Below are 22,184 nucleotides of genomic sequence, written 5' to 3'. Positions count from 1 at the left end.
CATCCAAAGAGAACTACGAACTGTAGAACCCAATTCAACTGATCTAATTCCAAGTGGCAAAATTTCTCATTAAGTGGGCCTCATAAGGACCAAGTATCTTTCTGTTTTTATTTGCTATGAATTTAATGTAGTTAAGTAGTAAAAATTTAGACAGTTGCCATCACAGTCATGTAATTTTCTCTGAATTTCTAAGAATATGCTATACTGTGGACCTTCTGTTAAGTATAATGTATGTATTTTGTCACTTTCGTGTCATCCAAGATGACAAATTCAAAGAAAGGAAAACATAGGAAAAAATAAGTGCTCAAAAGATTACAGCTAATTAATGCAATTTAAAAATTCTATTACTTTATATCTTGCATATAAAAAGTGTCGTAACACAAAACTATGTAAAAAACAACTGAATTGGACAATGTTTTCAAATGTTGGTGCTAATTTCAAAATTTTTATTATTTACTGTATCTGGTACAGTAACTTGCAAGTTAATGCACTTTCAGAAACAGGAAACTGCTGTCCCACCATGACAGAAAGGTAGTTCCTGTGAACCTTTTGGTCTCAAAGTTAGCATGAAGATCTTCTCTTCTGAACAAGTCTAACATCTTAAACTTTGAGGGAATTTGCAGTTTTGTTTTCCCTTGGAATAGTATTTTGGGGGGTTATTAAAATATAAACATTAACCTAAATTTATATACTGTTTTCCTAGTTACAAGTTCTGTCTTTGCATTTACATGAATCAAAAATAACTGAAAAGTTGTTGGGTCAATTTTCCATCAACACGTCAAGGAATATGGCAAAGGCAGATATGCAAAGGAACACAAGAAGTACAGGATTGATTAAAAAATCGTAACAAAAGTGCATAAGAAGTCTTTATATACAATTTGAAATTTAAGTGAAAGTTTGCATTCAGCATTATCCTATAGAAGCTATAAAACTGCACCAGTAGGAAGTACTGAGTTGACAGCATCAAGGAACCCATGGACCTACTGCAATTTCACTCCCCCGTATTCATTCACGTACACCAGTAATTTTCACTTTTTTCCATCTTACCATCAATACCAAAACCACTTTTATAGTGACAGACACTGTTTTCTTCATTTCATGCTTTTGATCAGGGCTGAACATATTCCCTACACTTAATGGCAGAGCTTTGGTTAGCACTAAATCTCCTCATTTCAAGTCCCCAGTTACACAATATTTCTTCCACTTACAGACTCCTGATGTTATCTTGGGAGTTTCTGCACTGGCTCAGTAATTGCTGCTTTTTTTCAGTTCATGTTTGAAATGTTATCATCAACACAAAAAACTTTATCTAGACAGTGTTAGTCTTATATTTTATGCATTGAATATTTATCCTGGTATGCTGACATCTTGCTGCAACAAAAGCAAGGTACTGGATTCAATGTGGTGGAGGAAAAAAAAAAAAAGTCCAGGAGACACTGCCTTCTTATAAACCAGTAGATAAGACAGTTGCCATCTACTGAGATTGAAAATAGGAGGATTTTGCCTCTGTTAATGCAAGTTTACCACTCACAGTCAATTTAAAATGCCAGTTACCTGAAACAGTAAGAGATAGAAACAGAAAGAAAGCCTCAAATCTTCATGACCTACACCAGAACACCAATAACGCTCTGAGACAGACTGCAAATCAAACCTCAGTCTTTCCAGCAGTTTCACCACATTACCAAGGCTTATTGGCAGCTTAAGCAAAGAGCTGCAGCCAAGTGAGCAGAGTGAACTGGGGCTGCCTGAAGTCAATTTTTCTTCTGCAGCAGGAACTGCTGGAGGAAGACAGAGATGAACACTTGTCACATCTATACCTCACACTACGTTTAAGAAATAAAATTCTGTGTTTGCATTGTTTCAGTCACTGCTGTCTTTCAAAACCTAAAAATAGCTCAGCCTTTACTTCAGCTCTGCTAAAAGAAAAAAAAAAAGCTTATTTTTGGCCACAGGTCTTCCCAGAGGAGACAGTATACAACACGGAACTAGTACAGCCTGCCAGTGCTGTCAGACAACAACAGACCAGTTACATGGTAAGACAGGAAGAGAAACTAGGAACAGGTTGCATTACGGGGTACTATGTCTAAAAAGAGAATTTTACTAGCATATGGCTTTGAAGTAAGTTATTTTGTACATATAATACACATTAAAAAAATAGATATTGACAGAGGTTGCGGGTACGATGTTTGGGATTTTTTCCCAAACTGTTTATGCAGCACTGAATGTTCTGAGGATTTTGCTTTTAGACCTAAAATAAGATAAAGCCTGTACACATACAGGTGTTTGCATATTGTGAACTAGAAGAGGGTGCCCAATGCTCTTTTCAGGTTTTCAAAAGAAAGAATTGTTACATCTTTTTTCCCCAGACATATAACCATCTTTAAGAAAAAAAACCAAACAACTCTCAGTTGGTGTTTTATCATGCTGTCATTACCTTGTCACCTATTAACCCACTACTATTGATTTATTGAAATTATATTGACTCTAGACTGCAAGGTTTTTATGTCAGGAGACAATATAACAGATTCAGTTGTTGGAAAGCCCTATGTATTTTGGTAATCTGTGAAAGGGCATTAAGGTCACTGAGCACTAAAATACAAACCACACAAATAATGATATCTGGTCTGGTATTTTTTTCAAATGTTTTAAATATACAGCAGTGTAACAAAAAGTTCCTTTAAACTGGCACATCCAAAAGCAGCAGGCCACTAATACACTCCTGGAAAATTCACAAAGTTTGTCCATTCTAGATAGGATTGTAATCAAACAACTGTGAATCCGTTAATTTCATTCTGTGTAGAAGGGCTCTTGTTTCTTGCTAAATTATTTTCCTGTTTGGACAGGAAATCATCTAGCTAACGGTACCTCCGATTGTACTTAAATCATTTCTTATCAAAGTAATCTTCCAGAAGCAAAGGTGATCTTCCAAAAGACAGCAGCTTTAGATTTATAAGTTTATGTTCCTTATACTTTCCCAGGCTTCATCGTGGAACCAGGTTTCAATAAACAAATTAGAGTTTTGCAAAGCCTCAAAAAGATGCTTATAGTCTTCTGGATACAAGTCACGTGCTTGAGCTTTCCTCGGAATTTCTAGCTGTCTCAGTAATTTCCCAGCATCATCCAAGCTCCATGATCTGAAACAAACAAACAAAGTCATAATGGAGTATGTCTTTCTGTGAAAAATTAAACCAGCAAGAAACAGTATCCGAAGGTCTATCTCACTCTTTTGCAGCTTCTAGAAGAAGTCACCATCTTCCTGTAACACAAGTTATTTTCAATCCATACTGCAAACTGGAAGAAACCTATGCTAGTAAGACATATAAACACCAAAGAAAGCCCCCCAGCAGATACAGACAATATCAAAACACATAAGCCTCCTCATCAGAGTGTGGGGGCCCTCCCTTCCTCCCTCCTCTGCCCCAACTGCATAAGTCAGTAATAGGCATTACAGCATAAAAAGAGTTATTCTTCAATGCCTGCCAAGGTCATCTTCAAGCTGATTTAGTATAGCGTGAGTTAGTGTGACTTACACCTCACAGGTATTTTCTTCTCTATATAAAAAGATACATGCAGTATCTCCCCATCTACATCACTGCTATGAAAACTAGACCTTTTATGAATGTACATATACATTAAATGTTTCCCAGGCAAGAAAAGGTGTATAAATAGACAGAAGATACACAATAGAAGCCTTCAAGGTCAGCTCCACTTCCCGACCGAAAGATCAAGTAGAGATTTGGTACACCACTGAGCTTCAAAAAATAAATTCATTAAGGCTCTTTGCACTTGTATTTGCTACATGAGTTACCGGAATTTATTAGGGTTCTTCTTTTTTCCTGTCTGGAAATTAATTTCCATAAACCACTATCAGCAAATGAGAAACATATTAATTATTTTCCTTAACAAGTGGAAGTCTATGCTTTCCAGACTGCAAAAACTTCCCATTTATGGGAAACAGAAATCTACTGATCATAAAGCAAAGTGAACAGCTCAAGTGTAATGTCAAAAGAATAATTAAAGAGAGTTCCATAATTGGTAAATAAGACTAAAGTCTAATTTTTTAATTAGATAACAGAAAGCCATCTGAGGACAACCCCACTTCATCTTCAATAACCTTCAGCTGTTTTCATTCTCTTTACTTGGATGTCTGTTATAAACTGAAACTTCTGCAGCTTTTAACTTCTATACCTGCAAAACTCTTGATGACTTTATTATTATGTCTGTAATGTGAGTGAAAATTTCTTGCAGATACATGACCTCACCTCCATTGGAGGTACAATTACTGCACATCTACATTCTAAATACTTGTTGACCTTCCTGTCAAACCTCAAGCGTGCAAATAAATACTGCTTTGAGAACATATTTTAATATTTTTCTATATTTCCCTGAAGAAAAAGGTATAAAAATTGTAATTCTTTCTTACTTACTGTAATCTATCAGTAAGTCTAGACTTAGGCTTAGCAAGACACTGTTTCACCATGAAAATAAAGGTAGTTGCATTCGTGGGCTTCAAGCCTCCTGTAAACAGATTTTGCTGAGGAGTCAGTCGTACCAAACATAAATGGTCATTTGGCAGAAACTGCAAGAAAAACAAAACAAGCCACTGAAAGGTCATTTTTAAGACAGCGTCTGTCTTTAGCTAAGAGTAAGCATTTCATTTGTGCCACCTGTAACATTTCTTAAAGAGTTTTAGAAGTCTAAACAAGATTACTTTGTTGGAAGCTAATGCTTTAAAATGGTGTTCTAAAACAAAGATGCTTTATATCCTCCCACCCCCAAACTGGAAATAGGAAACAAAACAGATATACTATCTCTTGGGTTTATTTTTATATTTCAAGACCAAACTCTCTTAGTTAAAATAGACAATACAGTCTTGATGGGAATTTTTAAGCGATTATATGGCCTATAGTATTTCTACACTATGCAAGGTATCGGATCTACCTGCCTTTTGTAAGTGAAGACAGAATTATTTGCATATAACACTAAGACAATACTGCAGCTTGAGGATGTTATGAAACTAGGAGGGAATGGAGTCTTTAACTGAAAGAAATGTAATTCTGTATTGGCAGCAACGGATGTATCTTCCAATAGGTCTCACACTGAAGTGTGTAACACATGCCCAGTCACTTGTATTCACTTACAGTCACATTTCAAACACTCAATATACTATCATAGCAGTTTTCTGGGGAGGGTAAAACCAAATATCAAGTAAACATGCTTTCATATTATTGGTATTAAATATAAATATACTATACAAAGGAACATCATTACTTCTCTAAAAGAGAAAAGCAAAGAACTTACACGGTATTTTTCCACTTCTCAAATTTAAGCACTGAGACTCACACTTTTCAGCAATTAACTAGCACACGGAATCTACACTGGACATGTGAATAACCCTTTTAATCAAAACCAGCAGCATACTGATTGTCCTATTAATTGTGGCAACACCTGTTCAAGAAGGTAGATGTGACTCTTACCTGTTCACATCCCTTTATGCTGTTCATTCACTGTATTTTTTGATCATAGACAATAAAGAAACCGGTTTATTTCAGTTTCTAAGCTAATAGCAATTCTTCACCCCACTTCCGATGGCACATCTACATGCTGCCCATAAGTTTTAATTAGAAAACTTCTTTAAAAATACATTGTTCGCAGCCAAAAATATATGTGCAAATGCTGTTATAAAGTTATTTTAACTTTAATTAAAGTGGTTTAGCTGCATATCCAAAAGGAGAAAAGTGCACACATCGATCTTACCACACTTTTTGGTATCCACAATCCCCCATTTTTCAAATTAGTTACAAATGATGACCAAGGTTCCTATGGGAGGGAGCAAATAGATTACAGAATTAAAGTGCTTTGTTAGAGTTTAGAAATATATTTACCATCAATCCTGTCAAATGAGAAGCTTACCCCTTTCTAAAATTTACTTTTAAATCATGTAAATATATTAGAACTACAGAAAAAAAAAAAAAGACGAGTAAAAAGCGCACAAAGGCCATACGCAGTCTGAACAAAAGTCCCATCAGCTCAATAACTTGTGTTCTGAAGCAGCAACAAGCAGATGTGTAGCAAACACTGTATGACCAGGGTATGCATATGCAATAGGTTCCTTAAGCATCAACTGATTCTTCAACTCCTTGATATTTACCTTAATATACACCTCATGGTACAAGGTATTTGGAAAACAACAGATAGCAAAACTTTTAATTTTAGATTAGCAAAACATTTAAACTATGATGGTAGGTTCCTCAAAAAACAGAGCACAAACAAAGGTCAATCTAAAAAGCACAGAGTAAGTGAAAGTTGATGGTTGTGTGCTCACGTGGAGGTGGGGTGACAACATAAACTTTCTAAAACTAAACCATAGTGTGTTTGACAAGGTAAGATAGTTATTGACTAGCAGGAGAGCAGACCTGCTTGGCACATAAAGGCGCCAAGACTGAAAAACATACTTCTACTGAACACAGCTCATGAAGCTGAAAGCACACATGATGGCAAGATGCAGAGGACATAACAAAGAGCAGACTACGACAGACTGGAAGAGCAATCTTCTAGTCTCACACAACCCCTAGCAAGGTGCAAAATACTTAATCTGTTACACAAACACTTCTTTGACATCTAGCAGCTTCTGAGAATGTTTTTGAGTATACTGGCTCATAATGAAAATACTGACATCGCAGTTAATAACAGTGCTGCATAAGTAAAAGAGTTTGACACAAAACACAACTATTTCAGATTTCTACATACAAAGGTTTTCAATAGTTCTCCAACAAATTTAAACATCAAATTAGCTTCCAACTAGTTTACGATCATAAAAACACTATAAAACCTTTTCTAAAAATGTGTCCATAGCATTAGACCATGTCAGCTGGTACAAAAACCTTACCATATGCAGTAGCTGAATTTCACATCCTAGTTGCCACAGTACAGTGAGTGCTTGGTAAGCCCTCGGATCCCCAGGCTTTGCTGTTAATACCTAACAAAATGGCAAAGAAAGAGCATTTTTGTTGCAAAAACTAAGACTGCTTCCTTACCTAAGCAAAATCCTTATATATATAAGAAGTGGTAAGAAACTCATAGTTAAGTCTAAAATTCCAAGGTAAAGTTACATTAGGCCGCAAATACATATTTTGTGCTGGTTTAGTACATCTCAGAACACGAGATTAGAAGACATTATGGCAGTTTAAGTATTTCTTTGCAGAAGTTATTTGGATAACTGAACTCTGTAGGAATTTTCAGCTTATACTTTCTGGTCCCTTTTAAGGCAGAGAAGTTTCACACAGAAGAGAAACAGGGATCATATTTTGCATAAAAAACGTAACATGTGTAGAGTTATCAGCTCATACTTATAATATTCCAAATAAGACACACAAGCAGAGTAAGCCATTAGGTGAACTCACTGAATATTAAGCAGCTTGTGCTGTCATCATCCTGATCAATATTACAGATCAGACAGCTCTCAGGGCAAAAAAAATCTTGTGTTTTTTCTCAAACAGGGTAAAAAAAATAAGTAAATTGTAGCAGGAAGATGGATCAAGCAAAAGATAAAAAGGAAGTTCCAATTGCTTTTACTTAGGTACACAACTCTTATTTAACAGGGTTCACAATAAAACCAAAACAAATTACACAACGACAGCATTAAATGAATAGGTTGCCCTCTATTTGCTAAGAATCTGGCTATTAAAAACATACCATGTAAGTGAACATTTCAGTGGTGTCCAACCTGTCATTTTGCAGAAGCACACCTGGAAGTCTTTGCTTAGTTCATATAATTAAAGGTTTGTGGCTCTGTACAAACCTCATAGTTTTGAAGAAAGAAAAGTTACCCTTGAACTACAAATACAGTTCCGGAGGTTTGGGACAACGTAAACTAGGAACATGTAACCCAGAGAGCTGCTCTGCACCTCGGTGTAAATCACTCATATTTTGCCTCAGTTTCTTTCAGTACTGCTTACAAAAGTGGGTCAAGAGAGTAAATGTGTCTCACTGAATATGGTATTTAGTAATTCTAAATCCTCTTCATGAGGCGTTTTTCAGTCTTCATTGACTATTACCTGCAACTAGTAAACAATTTTGTTGCAAAAGCATGTTACAGAATTTAAGCACCTCATGAGTTATAATGGAAAGCAGGTGCTCTGCTGCATAGCCTTCTCAAGGACCAGTCTTCATTTGTGGTTATGTGACAACAGAATGTTTCTTGACAGCACTATTAGCACATAAAGAAAACAAGTAGGAAACGAACAAGACTCAGAACTCCTGTAGAAACAGAAACTGACTAGCAAAAACATTAACTACATCATATATACGTTTTTGAGCTCTTTGAAGCACTACTTTTTCTTTACTACCTGTAAAATCTCTTAGACATACCTTGTACTCTTTTTCACTCATAAAGAGGTTGAGTTCTACTCTTCCGTATTTGTATATGGAATTGCATTCATACAGGGCAAAAAGAAGCCTCCAAAGCATGTTCCTTTCCTTTTTTTGTGGTAAGATTCCAAAAACTTTCACAGGTACATCTGTTTCAACAGTGTGCAAAAGTATCTTTAAAGTTTTGCAGTATATACTAGACGATCTCATTAATGCTGTATTACAAACAATGAAGAAAAGAAAGTCTCCCAGCTCACGCTGTTCAAAAATGAATAAGATTCAAGCTTCAGTCAAAGCTAAGCCCAGTTTGCATTAGATTAAACCTTTAATAAAGACAAGCAAACAACTGAGATGTCATATTGCCACAAGGGTTTTAAGCTATCAAGAACCTAAGCAAAGGCCAAATGTGGGGTATAATATTAATTATTCCAGCATATATATTAAATAGAATATATACCTCAAGCAAATCCCAAAAATTTCGCCAAGCTGCCTACACACCCTTCAGAAGGATTTGAAACGTGTGATTATATACATATACCTGCCATCCAAGGAACTGCTGCTACACCAATGGTTTCAAAAAGTTTGTTAGAACACATAGCAGGTGGTTTCAGAGTTCCAGGTACCAAAGGATCCAGTCTGAAGAAGTCACCATAAATTACCTTTAATTGTCCATCCAGGCTATTCTCTAGGGACTGAATAAAATTAATGTCAGTTGAAGAAATTGGGATGAAGTAACCTGTCTTGCAAAACACCCGACCCAAACAAAAGAGAAATATTCAAGCACTACCTAAAATTGTTACCCAGTCAACAAGAATTAAATCTCAGAGCTGCTTGTTACAGCCGATAAAAAGAATAACATCCTTTCTTGTGCAAGGCTTTTTCACATTTTTATGCTGTGCAACTGGGGCTTTAAAACACATTCTTAAATTAGTAGGATATTCTGCAATGTTTTTCAAAAAAAGCTATAACTAAGCAAACCACTGCATTTAATGATTTACAACTGCAATTCTTCATATATGCAGAGAGAATGCCTTTTATACACATTTTATGACAAGTGAGAATCTTTGGTTCCAAACCTCTACTTTACTGCATTGTAACACAATTCTAGTGCAACTTCTGCAGCTCTGTGTCTGACCACCTTTAAATACATGCAAAGCCAAGGTGAACAGGAGAGGACAACACAGATATCTTAATATTACCAGCAAATTGCAGGGCAACAGATTAAATCATACCATGAGATAATCAGAATAACCAAGACTATTTTTACAGATTTCTGAAAGCTACATACAGACATCTTGCTTAAATATACATGACTACAACGACTCTGATTAGTATTAGCCTCAAATTTATGCATGAAACTTCATAGGAAGACTATGAACTTGAATTCCTGCACACACAAAATGTCAAATCAACTGATTATAAAATAGTCTGTTGCTGAATGCGAAATGTAACACCAAACAATACTTATTATTATTACGCATTATTTCAAACCTTACAAGTAACAATCACTGGCTAATTCCTTTTTGATCCAACAGTTACTACACAATTATAAGTTAATTTCTTATTTTCTGTTTAATTAAGTTTTACAAATGTGCTGACAAATCTAAAGTGTACCTGTAAGTTTGGAAGAAAAGCTGAGTTACTTTCTAGAGCTACCACTTTAACACCTGCATTGAGCAGAGTTCGGGTCAAGACTCCAGGACCTGAAGGGAGAGAATAAAAAATAAATTTAAAAAAGAAAGAGGAGAGGAGAGAGGAGAGGTGTTCTTTTTCTAAGTGATTTCCACTAGTGACTTTTCCCAACACAACACTTAAGACATACCACTTTCAAATGGAGATAACTTGTGTTTGTTTAAACACACTTCAAAACAAGAGCTACAAAAATATTTACATGCAGCCTGCCTGAGACTGCTCAGTGAATTACACTAAGCACAGCATTACAATTTGACACTGAGGTACATTAGATATGCTTCAAATATCTCTACTATTTTTTCTTTGGCCAAGTGAAATATTCTTTGAAACCTTACCCATATTATCCACAGAAATATCCTCCGCAGAAATGTGAAATAAAAAGCCAGAAAGTAACAGCACAGGGCTAGCCATGTAGTGGCCCAGAGCCTTTTACCAACAGAGCTTTTACCAACATGCTGTTACCAACAAAGTTAACCTACAAAGTCAAAAATGTTACCTGGATAGAAATTCACATCCCTATTTACTCTACAGCAAAGTTTTAACACCAGTGACTGAAGTCACCAGACCAAGCACTCACTGATTGCCCTCCAAGCTCCGTACAAACGTGCTCCCGCGCCTCCCGCCCCGGGCACACCGCGGTGCCGCGACACCCACACCGCCCTGCAGATCGCCGACGCCCGTCCCGGGAAGACAAAAGGCAGCAGCCGGCGGGCCGGGGCAGCCCCCAGCACGGATCTCCTCCGCCACCCCCCCGAAACTCAGGGAGAGGCAAGGGCCCCGCTCCCTTCCCTCAGCAGCACCAGCTCTTCGCGGCCCGGGAGCCCGTTACCGCCGGCGGCGAGGGCGGCAGCTCACAATGACCCCGCAAGGTCACTGGGGCACACCGAACAGCGCCGTGTCTCAGCGGCCCCGGAGACGGCGAATACCCGAAAGTATCCCCGCCGGAGGGCAGCGGGAAGAGGACGGCAGGAGTCTCGGTGCGGCTTACCGGGCGCGAACTCGAGCAGGACGGGCTGGGGGCCGGGGCCGGTTCCGCTCTGCAGGCAGCGCTGCACGGTGCGCGCCAGCTGCGGGCAGGCGATGAAGCGGCGGAGCGACGCACGGCTGCGCTGCGCCTGCTGCACCAGCCGCTCCGCCTCCGCCGCCTCCGGCAGCCGCAGGCCCGGGCTCGGCCACTGCCCCACCGCCCGCCTCGCTGTCGCCCAGCAAAGCGGCAGCCCGCACAGGAGCGGCCGCAGCCCCGCCGCCAGAGTCGCCGCCAAGAGGCGGCGGCAGCAGTCCGCAGCGCCCGGCGGCGCCCGGCCGGCCAGCATCACTGCGCTGCCGCCACCGGCCCCACGCTAGCGAGCACCGGGTGCGCGATCGCCGCGGCAACGGGAGCGTCACTTCCGCCTCTGCCCGGCCTCTCTAGCGCTCTTCCGCTCTATCGTCGGAGGTCTATCGTCCCGCCGTCCTCTCTATGGTGCCAGCGCTGCACCGCCGGGAGTCTGCGGCAGCGGCGGCGCGACAGGACCGTCTCCCACACCTCCACGCCATGCCGGGTGGCGGGTCCCGGCCACCGGAGCCTTAGCGGAGCTGAGGTGAGCTGACGTGGGCTTATCCCCGAGAGAACAAGGGGAAGGGGAGATGTTTTCCCCCGATGCCGCGCGCCGCCGCCTATCTCCTTGTCCCGGCCGCCACCGGGGGGTATAGGGGAGGGCAAGGGCCGCCCGGCGAGGCGCCTTCCCGCCGCCCGCCCGCGCGCGCTCGCCTCGCGGCGGAGCTTCGCCAGCGCCGGGCGGGCGGCGGTTAAACGGGCACGGCGCGCGGCGGCGGGAGGCCGGTACCGTGCGCGCAGGGCGGGCTGAGCTCTGCCCGCCTCAGCCGCGATGGCAGGTGCCGGTGCTGCGGCTGCTCCTGCCCCGGGAGCGAACCGACGGGATGAGGCGTGTGGCGGTGCTGCTGAAGGGGAGGCTTCGGCCAGGGAGAGAGAGAGAGCTCTGCCGGGCGCCGGGGGAGCGCGCCTCTGCTCGGTTTTGTTGGTGGAAATCCCAGGAGCTACGTATTTAGTTTTGAGGTTTGCCTGGGTGTTTCGTGAGAGTCTTTGATCTCCGCGTCTGCAGCTGAACAGGCACTCCGGGACTCGGTTCTTTGTATCGCCCTGCCGTCCTCAGCAGGTGCGGGATCCTGCTCCGGCAGATCTGCGACATCAGTCCTTGGCGGTTTCGTTCTGCCCGATGCTGTCTTACAATTACGTTTTAGGTAAAACCAATCATTCGGCAGCAGCGACGTTGTCTTTTCAACAGCTTGCCTTAACGAGTAATAAGTGCAGGACGCGTTCAATTTCTGTGAAACTGGAGTTCATCCATCGGGGATACGGTGCTAAAACCTGCCGGTGGCAGGTGAGTGGCTGTGGTGTGATGGGTTCTGGGGGAGAGACAACCCTCCCAAGATGTTTTTCCCTGCTCCCTGCCTGGTCCATGCAGAAGGCAAGAGTGGTCTGGCAATCACAGAGTAGATTGGTCTTCAAATTAATGGCTCGAAAGTAGACTTTCTGTACAATTTTGTAAAAATTCTGTTCATAGAGAAATTGATACATGCCTACTTAGTAAACAAAGTTGTTTTGTTTGACAAATATCTATTAAACAGAACCAAGGACAGAAAAATGTGGCTTTCTTATTCTCTCTTTGGCAGATTGACATGTGACATGAAGAGGTGCTGGGCAGAATTTAGGAAATATTGCAACTGCTTTCAGTTCTTCATATCTGTGATTTATTTTTAAATATTTGTCTCTTTTACACTGAGTGCTGTAATAGTCTTCCCTGTGCCCTAAGGGAAATGGACTGTTCAGCTGGATGATGGGATAGACCTCAATCCATTTTTAAACTGGACTTTGGTTTTTAATAGCTTTTTTCCTCTCTTACTAATTAGTCTGATAATTCAGTAATTCGTAGGACTTTTAGAACATTGAGCAGAACTTGGTTTTCTTAGAGCAAGTGTTTAGTAATGTCCTAATTCAGCTTTCCTTATCAAGGATAATTGATAGCTATGGCCACAGAAAGATTAGGTATGGTAACTATATTAGCATGTTGTATTCCATATATTTTAAGATTAATTAAAGAGTTTTGGAATATTTTGTTCATAGTCAAAGCACTCAGAAGTGCTAGGGTCATCTTTGAATGGGTTGTTCAGAGTAATTGATACAATTCAGAAGAGTCTTTACTAAGTAAAGCCAAAATGCCCCGACATTCTTTATACACTAGAAATTATACACTTTTCTTCATATTTTTATTTACTTTAGTTTAGCACTTGCCTGCATCGAACTGTAGATCTCCATATGATAAATTTATTATTTTTTTGTTTGTTTTTCTTTTCCTCCAGAACTGCCAGATACATACTGAATCTTGCATGCATAAAGGACTACCTCTTTCTGACCTGGTCATTATCCTTGAGAAACTGTTGAAACCATAGGAAAATGGCAAGTTTTTGTACATCTTTTGTTTAGAAATTACAATGCATAGAATTGTTTAATGCATTAAAGTGTATCCCAAGGACATTTGAGCAGTTATTTGTAAGTTAATAGCTCATTGTGGCATATATTTTCTAGTTTAATCGAGCTATTGTGACATACAAATATTTGAATTTACAATCTTACATCATAGAGCCTTATATCATTGTAATTTAAGTGCATGGTTGGGTGCTCTGAAATTATTGGTTCCTCCTAATTATTGTTTTTTGAAATAAATCAGAGAAGGAATCAAAAGGGTTACCAGTTTGATTGGATTCCAATTTATACTTGACCCAAAAAAGCCCATTAATTGTATGGGTTAAAAGATCAGTAAAGAGATATTTCTTCTGCTCAGTGGTTCTAAATGTCCTTTACGTTTACTTTTATTTGGCTTCATTTAAAGTTTATGTTTTAAGTTAATATTAAAGCATTGGTCTTTTACTATTATTTTGCCATGTATTAACATCTCAGCCATAGTAAATATTGAAAAGCTTTTCTAAGTAAGGGGGAAAATTACAGTAGTATATACATCTTTATCTCAGTTTTTCACACTCTTATGCCAATACTTAATTTTAAATACAAATTCAGTAGAATTCTCATCTTGCACAAAAAAAAAAAAAAACAAGAGGTGTGTAAATGGAAATTTGCAGGATCATAATTTTTCTTGGCCTGATAGTGATGCTTATCATTAGAGTATCCTATTTGGCTCAGAATACAAATTAAGTTTGTTAGCATATAATTGTTTCAGAAACTCTTTATCTTTTGATTTTATTAATCATATACAATTTTATCATTTACTCGTAAAATTAAGCTTTACTCTTAATGTTGATTGGGTGTTGGTTTGGGTTTTTTTGTTTGTTTTGTTGTTGTTTGTTTTGGTTTTAATTATGCATATATTGAAAGGCTTACATGTTATGCAGTTATCGTTTTCACGTATTTTATTCTGCGTACTTTAATAATCTTGTAATACTTTGGATGGTGACTAAGGAAAATAGTAGGAAGAGTAGTAAGAGATTTCTTCAAAAGTGCTTTAAGTGCTATGCACTTAGGAAAATAGTCTCTAGGAAGAAGTATTCTTTAAAAATCAATCAGAGAGTGGCCTCATTGTTTTGTCCTATTCCCTTGTCATCCTTGTCCCCCACTCCAAGCCCATCCATGCACAAAGGAAACATCCCAAGGACTGAAGTAGCATGTAATCCTATGCCACAATCCGGTTTGCGATTCAGTAAGTTTGAAACCTGTGGGTTGTATTGGACATCTTCCTTCTAAGTGAAAATCGGTCTTTATAATGAGGTTGGCAATTCTGTATTTATAGCCACTATGCTCTATAAACCTTAACTCACTGCTTTTCTTTGTGTAAGCTGTTGACAATGAAAAATAGATGGACACTTGGATTTTGGGGGTGGGGGTGGAGTTTTTTTGCTGTTTGGCCAAGCTGTTAGTAGTAAGGGAAATAAGAATCCAAGGTTCCTTGGAAGCCTGCCTGCTCCATGTGACAGTGTAACTTCCAGCCTAGTGCTGGAAACCTGATTAATAGGGAATGACTGTCCATTAAAAGTGGGCTAGATCAATTGTGCAGATCACTGGGAGTGGGTGCTCAGGTACCAGTTAAGTGAAGCTATCAAGTTAGTTCTCCTTTCTCCTAGTTTCTGAGCACTAGGTGTATAGCTGTGTATGTTAATATAATCTTACTTGGAAAAAAAAAATGTTAAACCACTCCTCGTTTTTTCTGTTGTAATAACATGCTGTTTAATAGGAAGGCATTTTCACACCAGGTGCGGGCTGACTTTGCAGCCTTCCAAACACCGCAGCAAAGTTCACAACTGAAAAAAGAGCCATTCAGCACAAAAATAAACATTTTAAAATGAGCCGATGCTTTGAGTTCTGTCCCTACTGATGCTAATAACAGTGTCCACATCTTATTTTCCTTTATTATAAACACTAAGCAGCAATATTTTTTACATTTTCAGTGGAGAGGCAAAGGCTTCTGTGGTGTGAAGACTGTTGCATAAGCTGTGTATTGTAAGGCATTTTGGCAGGGGTACAAACTTTCTCACTCTGTGCTATATCTGTTCTGTGTGTACAGAGAAACTCAGTCCCTAGAGCTATCAATCTGGCATCTTTCATCAGCACTAAATTTACTGCAAATATTTTTTGTGTGCCTGCAAAAAAGTACTATTAAATCTTTGCGGACAGAAGTAAAAACATTCAAATAGGTGCATCTTCTGTTTTACTTCTCTCAGAATTGGTCTTCATTGAGTTCTGATGGGCACATTTTCCTGACTCTCCCGTGCGCTCAGCCCATGTGTGTATATCTTGTCATAAGTATTTCAAGCACTTTGGCAATGTTATCTTGTTCAAGAGCTGGTCACCCTAATTTGTTGTTTGTTTTTTTTTTTTACTTAATTATCTACTTACTGTATAACTGTGATGTCTTTGAAAATGTGTTGCTAACTTATAAGGAAAGTGTAGAGGAGAGATGATATTAGTGGCAAATATTTCTGTAGAGAAATTTTGAATTTTGGTGTGTTGCATGCTTGTTTTTTTTATGAAGAGTTGCTTAGTAGCATGAAGTTATTTATACTGTTCCAGTACTACAGTCTGTCCAAACAGAATTACTATCTTGTGGCCTTATAATATGAACTTTAACACTGCTTTTCTGTATCCTTGGGATTAATTTAATTTTCTTGTTTTATTTTGTTTGGAAAAATAATATTACACCGCAGGGCAAATTGAGGTTAATTCAAAATAACTTTGGGATAAAAAACATAATTCTGGTGTTTGTTTTATCTTTGCAATATGAGCATGATAGGAAGATTTTTAGGTTCAGTTGATGAATATGTCATTTAAATAATATGAACATTTGTAGTGAGCCTTGTGGAGTTTCTTTCCTAATGGGTAAAACTTGGAATTTTGTGTACTTTTAACCTCAAAGTGAGCCCATAGTGATCTTACTACTTTAGAGCAATGTGTCAGCACAACTTGCATCACAGTTCAGGTGTAGTTCATTCTGTTGTTGGTTTGACTGTTGACTCGTGGCAAAATAAACAATTTAGGGTGCTTCTGCCCTGAAGCTTACAGGTCTCTAAGTTGTTCAGTTATATTTTGTCATCTTCCTTTATTCATCTCTGTAAAATAAAGTGATATTCACAGTGCAGAGCTTGCATATTTGATCCCAGGAAGATTTTATAACAGCTGGCATATAAAATTACCCTTTATCCAATGTTGTTTTGGTAGCTGTGTAGTTTCTTATCTGAATTTTTCTTTTTCTCATGGAAGACTATTGAAGTCTACTATTTTAGCATTGAAATATGACATCATCAGTACAAGGATAAATAGTAAGCATTCAACATCTGTATAGGCTGCAAATATCTTCCTGTGTTGGTATCATTTAAACTGTCTTTGGGTTTTAAGTGGAATTAGTTTTTACCCTCTGACAGTATTGATGCTAGGTTTTATTTAATATTTATGATATTTGGGACTTTCTAATGGAAATGTTTTGTTTTGGTTTTTTTTAATGGAAACTACTACCTAAAGTGGTCTTGATAATAAGAGTTTTCTGAAAAACTGATCTGAAACAAATTAGATGTCTGTTTACAGTCTCAAGTATTACAAACATACATTTAAATTCTAATAGAAAAAGTTATAATTGTGTGCTACAGAAAACCTCACCAAGGTCTATTAATCAAAAATATGTGTAAATTATTAGAGACAGCTAATATAGCCAGCATCTATTTACACAGTTAGAGCTGAAATGAATTAGCATAATAATATCCTGTTGGAAAAGGGAGAGTTGAAACAGCACTCAAGGCTAAATTTACCACTGGGTTTAAGTGGTCGCAGCTTCATTAACTTTAACCAAGTTACACCAGTGATTAATTTTGGGGGGATTGTGATTTGTTTAACATAGATCTCTTCTGGTTTATACATGGCTGAGTTCTCACTCATGCATGCACTCTCTGAACAGCAAAAAAACCCAGATTTAAGTGTCTGGTTTGTACTCCTTTACAGTCCTTGTATTGTCCCCTTTACCAAAATATCCATTTCACAGTCTGTCTTAGAGTATACATCTTTTTTACATCCCTGTGAAATAAAGCAGTATTTTGCAGTTAAGAAATGAATTAAAGATTATGTAAGTTTGACAAATTTCATGGATGAGGTTCAGAGTAAAGAAAGGATTTGATCTCAGTCATTTGTATCTGACACTGAATAATGTAGGACCTAGGCCATCCTTCCCTTCTGAAATATAAAACCTACTGATGCAATGTTTTGGTAGAGCTGCTGGATATTCAAATTTTCTAATGGTGACAATTACTGAAGCTCTGAGTAAGCTTTTTTCTTGATTAACCTTCCAGTTGGACCTGCAGGCCTGAAAACAAAGGGGCCACAAGTGTGTGATACTTGCAGACAAGAATTGTTTGATAAATTTTATGGACAAATTTCCATTCTGTTTGTGGTTGCTTCTGGCTTTGATACGATTTAGGACCTAACTGAATACTTTGACCATACTAATTTTCTTTTTATTGATGAAGGCAATAAAACTTGCTCATCACTCAGGTGTCAGTTATGGAATTCAATCTCACTATGAAATTCAAATGTCAGGAAGTCTTGAAAACTCTTGTTTCTTCAGATGGGCAATTTTACATAATTGCCTCATTCTTCCTGCATTTCCATTTCAAGGCACTGTATTCTGTCATTTCTGCCTTTTCATACATGTTTAAAGTTGTTGCCTGAGATCATGAGGGATTTTAGATCATTGTGTGTGTTTTAGCTACCTCTTTTGAGGTGATAGGATATATCAGCTTTCTTAGGGCCTGGTAAAATAAAGATTTGAATAAGAGAGAGCTGAACTGATTAGTTCTCATAAAAATAGTCTTTACTGATTTGCAGGACTTTTTTCTTTTTCCCTGTAAGAAAAAGTACCCATCTTACAAAAGATGCATAAATTTGTCTAGTAGGAAGTTTTTAATGAAGCTTGTGAACAGTTCTGAAGTATAACAACAATCTGGGACTTGTTCAATTAGAAGGAAAATATAAAAATCAAAAAAGGCAAATTACTTCTCATAAGACTTAAAAGGAGATTCATGCATCCTAAGACAGGACCAATTACTCATAGGTTATTCCTGACGGAGGTTTGTCTAGACTGTTTATAAAAGCGCTGCAGTGAGGGGAGTTTCTCCATCCTGACACAACAATCTATTCTACTGCCTTTCTGCTTCTAAGTGAGATATGTTCTGGTGTTCTGCTGCAGACAAGAAAAAAAACGAACACATCAGATGGTGAGGTCCTTTTATATTATACCGTTCAGTGAAATTTGGCCTATTGAAGCTTGAAACCCAAAACTTTTCAGACGCTTGCGGGACTGATCATTGTATATTTTGAGTGCTGAAAAAAGAGCTTGCTTGTATGAAATTTTTGTCTGAACTCTGTCATATGTTCTAATAAAAGATGCTGTTTGTTTCCAGACAAACCTTTCGTATTTGGCTGCTGACTGAAACATATTTTTATAGTAATGTTAAATGTGGAAGAGTAGATTATGCCTGGCAGTATATGTTTATCATTTTTTATTAAAGCTGTGAATAAGCAATATGACTAGGAAGCTTAGAAGTTGAAAATAACATGCAGAACTTCCTCTCAAAACCTCACTATTCCTGCTGCTTATAGATGTAAAGATCATCATGCCCTTAAATGCCACTGCCACTTGAGAAATGTCACTTCAGTGTCAGAAAGTGCCAAACCATCGAAGTGTTCATGCTCAGACATTTTTTGTTTAATTCAGTGAAATTAGACCAACCACTCCCATGTCTCGATACTTCTTGGAGGACAGCAGACTTAACATGTTTGAAGAAACAAACGTCCTAAACCATGTATCAGACAGAGAAGCAGAAAACACCTATAAAGATATTTTTAGCCCTAGTACCTTATTTTAAAGCTGAATTTAGGGCAAACTGAACAGCCAGGAGGATGATAATGAGATTCTCTCATAGTGAGGCTATCCAGTAATGAGATTGGATGTAAGACTATCTTGTGAAATGATAAACTACTAGTGAGTCTATACTATAAGACAACACAACAGTATGGTAATTTTTTTTCTGCGGAGATGTGCAGTTGGATAATGGAAGTATACACATAAATATTTTTATTTCCCTTTCTTTAGAAACAGCAGCATACCAACCATTAAATGTTGCACATAAAGCACAATGCAGAACAGAATTCTGCTAGCTGGAAGTGATCTGGCTTTGTGAGATGATTATAGCTAAATGAATTGCCTACCTTCTTTATCTGCTGTCTCTTTCCTTCTTGCAGCAAATTGTGTGATGATTAAGTACCTCTTCAACAACTAGTACTTTTTGGTGTTCATTTCTTGACTGTGGTGAGGCAAGGACACACTGAAGCAATCTGGTGATAATATTCCAGGTTTCTTTAGGTGTATCTTGGCTTCCAAATCAGCAGAAGCAGCAAACAGTTGTAGAGAAATTGCACTTGCGGTTTCTCAAAAGAACATATGGGCTTTTTGTTTATTAGCTCCTGTAACAGCAGAGGAAGCATTGTCCTTTTTCTCGCAAGCTAACAAACTCATAATGGTATGTTGTATGTAGTTTTTATTTTTAGATAGTGCCATGCAGCTACTCTGTCATCTAGAGTTCCTTCTCTGTTGCTGCATCTTCATTTTGGTAGTAAATGTAACTATTCATAAAATGAGATTGAAATGATTCCTTGTATATTGAAATTAATGTGCAATAATAAGAATTTGCCATACATGTTTTGATTTTGTGTGGCCATGATAGTTTTCAGGTTGGTTTGTATTAATTTCTAGTAGATTATTTCTCAATATGCAATGAGATACTGTATCTTTACACCATCTATCAGAAAGATCAACAAATTTATTCTTTTTAAGAAATATATGGGTTAGGTTTAGTAATTTTTTCAATTTCAGTGTTTCTACAGTTTTCCTTTTTATGTTCTAGTGGTAGAAGCACCAACTCTGTCAAGACAATGGTTTTAAAAAATACTATTTCCTTTTCACAGAATCAGAGTGAATATTTTTTCTCTAGGACTTGTGAAGCTGCTCATATTATATTAAAAAATATTCTTAATCCTAGATACTGTCTATTTTTTACCTTTCCTTAGAGCTGAGACTTACTTAACTTCTTTAAAAGGATGGGGATTCCACGACATCTTTAGACAGCCTGTTTGGTTGTTTATATGGCAGCCTCTTCTAGGCTGAATAACTGCTACCACCTCTGGTGCTGTCCACTCCTCTCTAGAACTCTCACCTCACTGTAATCCAGGTTCTCTTGTGTATGTCTTGTTTTTTGTCTATTTTGCACAAAACAAAAATACACGGCTGTAATTGATTAGTGTCTGATAGGACATAACGGATGCTCTTGTGCCTGTAACACTTGCCGTATTATATCTCAGGAGAAAAAAAAACCTTGGACTCACACTCAGTTTTCTGTTCGGTATCTTTTCACGGGATGCTTTTCATCAGAACAGAATGACTGGTTAATCCCTATTTCGTATAGATGTACTTCATTTATTCTGAAATACACAATGTGGTCTGTTGGTCGATTTCATGTTATTCCTTTTGGAGCACTTATTGCTACAATTAGTTTTGAATTAAATACTCAAAAATACTTATGACTATTTCTAACTTCAGATTCTATATAGCTATTGTGTTTTTTCATCAAAGTTAATGAAAAGATTGAGTAGAAGCAACACTGGGAACCAATCTGAAATGCCCATTCAATTTGAATGGAGCAATATAGGTGATATAGTGGGGAGACTGACTTTCAAATAATTAAGACTTAAATCTCCCTAATTAACATAGAATAATTAAGTGGCATGAGAATGAAAGAGGAACAATAGTGTCCTTGGCAGAGGAACTGTTTGAAGGCGGTCAAATGGAATTAAAAAAAAAAAAAAAGCCGTAAACTTTTTGAGTGTTAGAACCTTTTTAGCCTTTTGACAGCAAGAATGGTGTTATGATCTTGATCTGTTCTTTAAGATACTTCTGAGATTAGCAAATGAAATACTATGCTATATATTCAGTAAGCATTGCCAAAATCCACAAGCTTTCCAAGATAAAGGAGCTGTGTTTAGTATGAGGGGGTAGGGAGGTGGTAGTGGTGTTTGTTTGTGGTTTTGGTTTGTATTTTTTTAATACTTTCTTAAAATTTTGGCTGTGTCAGATCAGGAAAGATCCCAGTTCATCCCTTTTTTCAGAATATAATACAAACAACTGTTATTTAAGGTTACGTTTCCTTAGTAAGGATAGATGGATGAAAGGCTCTGCACACACACAGAAATGAGCAACTAAAAAAGTTGTTGAAATTATATGAAGTAAATGAAAAGAGAACGCTGAAGAACACAGGTTTTTGAAAATTGAAATTAACTTAAAATAGAAGTGAGTACCATGATATTTCTGTAATGTACATACTGTTTGTCCTAAAGCAAACAAGCATACAACTAATTTCTTCAATACAGACTTTGTCTTTTAGCCGCTTGGCAAGAGGAAAGATATGCTTAGGAAGAAGCAAACATTTTCTTAGAATGTTGTTTGTGTGTAGAATTCATTTCAAAGACAAAACAGTAAATACTGTAACTGTGTGTTAATGGTCTGTTAAATATAGTT

The 22,184-nt window shown here is 38.1% G+C and overlaps 2 protein-coding genes across 6 annotated transcripts in view; one reads left to right on the top strand and one right to left on the bottom strand.

The window, feature by feature from the left end:
- Positions 1–2,075: 2,075 nt before the first annotated feature.
- Positions 2,076–11,520, bottom strand: TFB2M (transcription factor B2, mitochondrial). The gene is made up of 8 exons (XM_082047764.1): positions 11,051–11,520; positions 9,985–10,073; positions 8,909–9,062; positions 8,371–8,519; positions 6,890–6,979; positions 5,758–5,820; positions 4,428–4,579; positions 2,076–3,134 (listed from the first exon to the last, which is right to left on the bottom strand). The coding sequence occupies exons 1-8, from the start codon at positions 11,373–11,375 to the stop codon at positions 2,948–2,950; spliced, it is 1,209 nt and encodes a 402-aa protein (XP_081903890.1). The 5' UTR covers positions 11,376–11,520; the 3' UTR covers positions 2,076–2,947.
- CNST (consortin, connexin sorting protein) overlaps positions 11,502–22,184 on the top strand; it is a 49,753-nt gene continuing 39,070 nt past the window's right edge. The window contains exons 1-2 of one of the 5 annotated variants that reach the window (XM_082047761.1): positions 11,502–11,642; positions 13,423–13,519. Coding sequence is in view for 2 of the 5 variants with exons in the window: in XM_082047760.1 (XP_081903886.1) it covers positions 14,705–14,774 (70 nt within the window). In the remaining 3 variants the exon portion in view is untranslated. Of the gene's footprint in view, positions 11,643–12,292; positions 12,444–13,422; positions 13,520–14,592; positions 14,775–22,184 lie in introns of those variants that run through there. The other 4 variants (XM_082047762.1, XM_082047763.1, XM_082047760.1 and 1 more) reach the window with 4 other exon arrangements.

The sequence above is a fragment of the Streptopelia decaocto genome (assembly GCF_964273445.1).
Source record: "Streptopelia decaocto genome assembly, chromosome: 3".
Taxonomy (NCBI): Eukaryota; Metazoa; Chordata; class Aves; order Columbiformes; family Columbidae; genus Streptopelia; species Streptopelia decaocto.
This window is presented reverse-complemented; position numbering and strand designations above follow the sequence as displayed.

Coding starts and splice junctions, on each gene's coding strand:
- TFB2M (XM_082047764.1), bottom strand. CDS start 11,375: ATGCTGGCCGGCCGGGCGCCGCCGGGCGCTGCGGACTGCTGCCGCCGC. Junction 6,980..8,370: donor TGAGTGAAAAAGAGTACAAG/GTATGTCTAAGA, acceptor CCATTTTGTTAG/GTATTAACAGCAAAGCCTGG. Junction 3,135..4,427: donor AGACTTACTGATAGATTACA/GTAAGTAAGAAA, acceptor TGTTTGTTTCAG/ATCATGGAGCTTGGATGATG.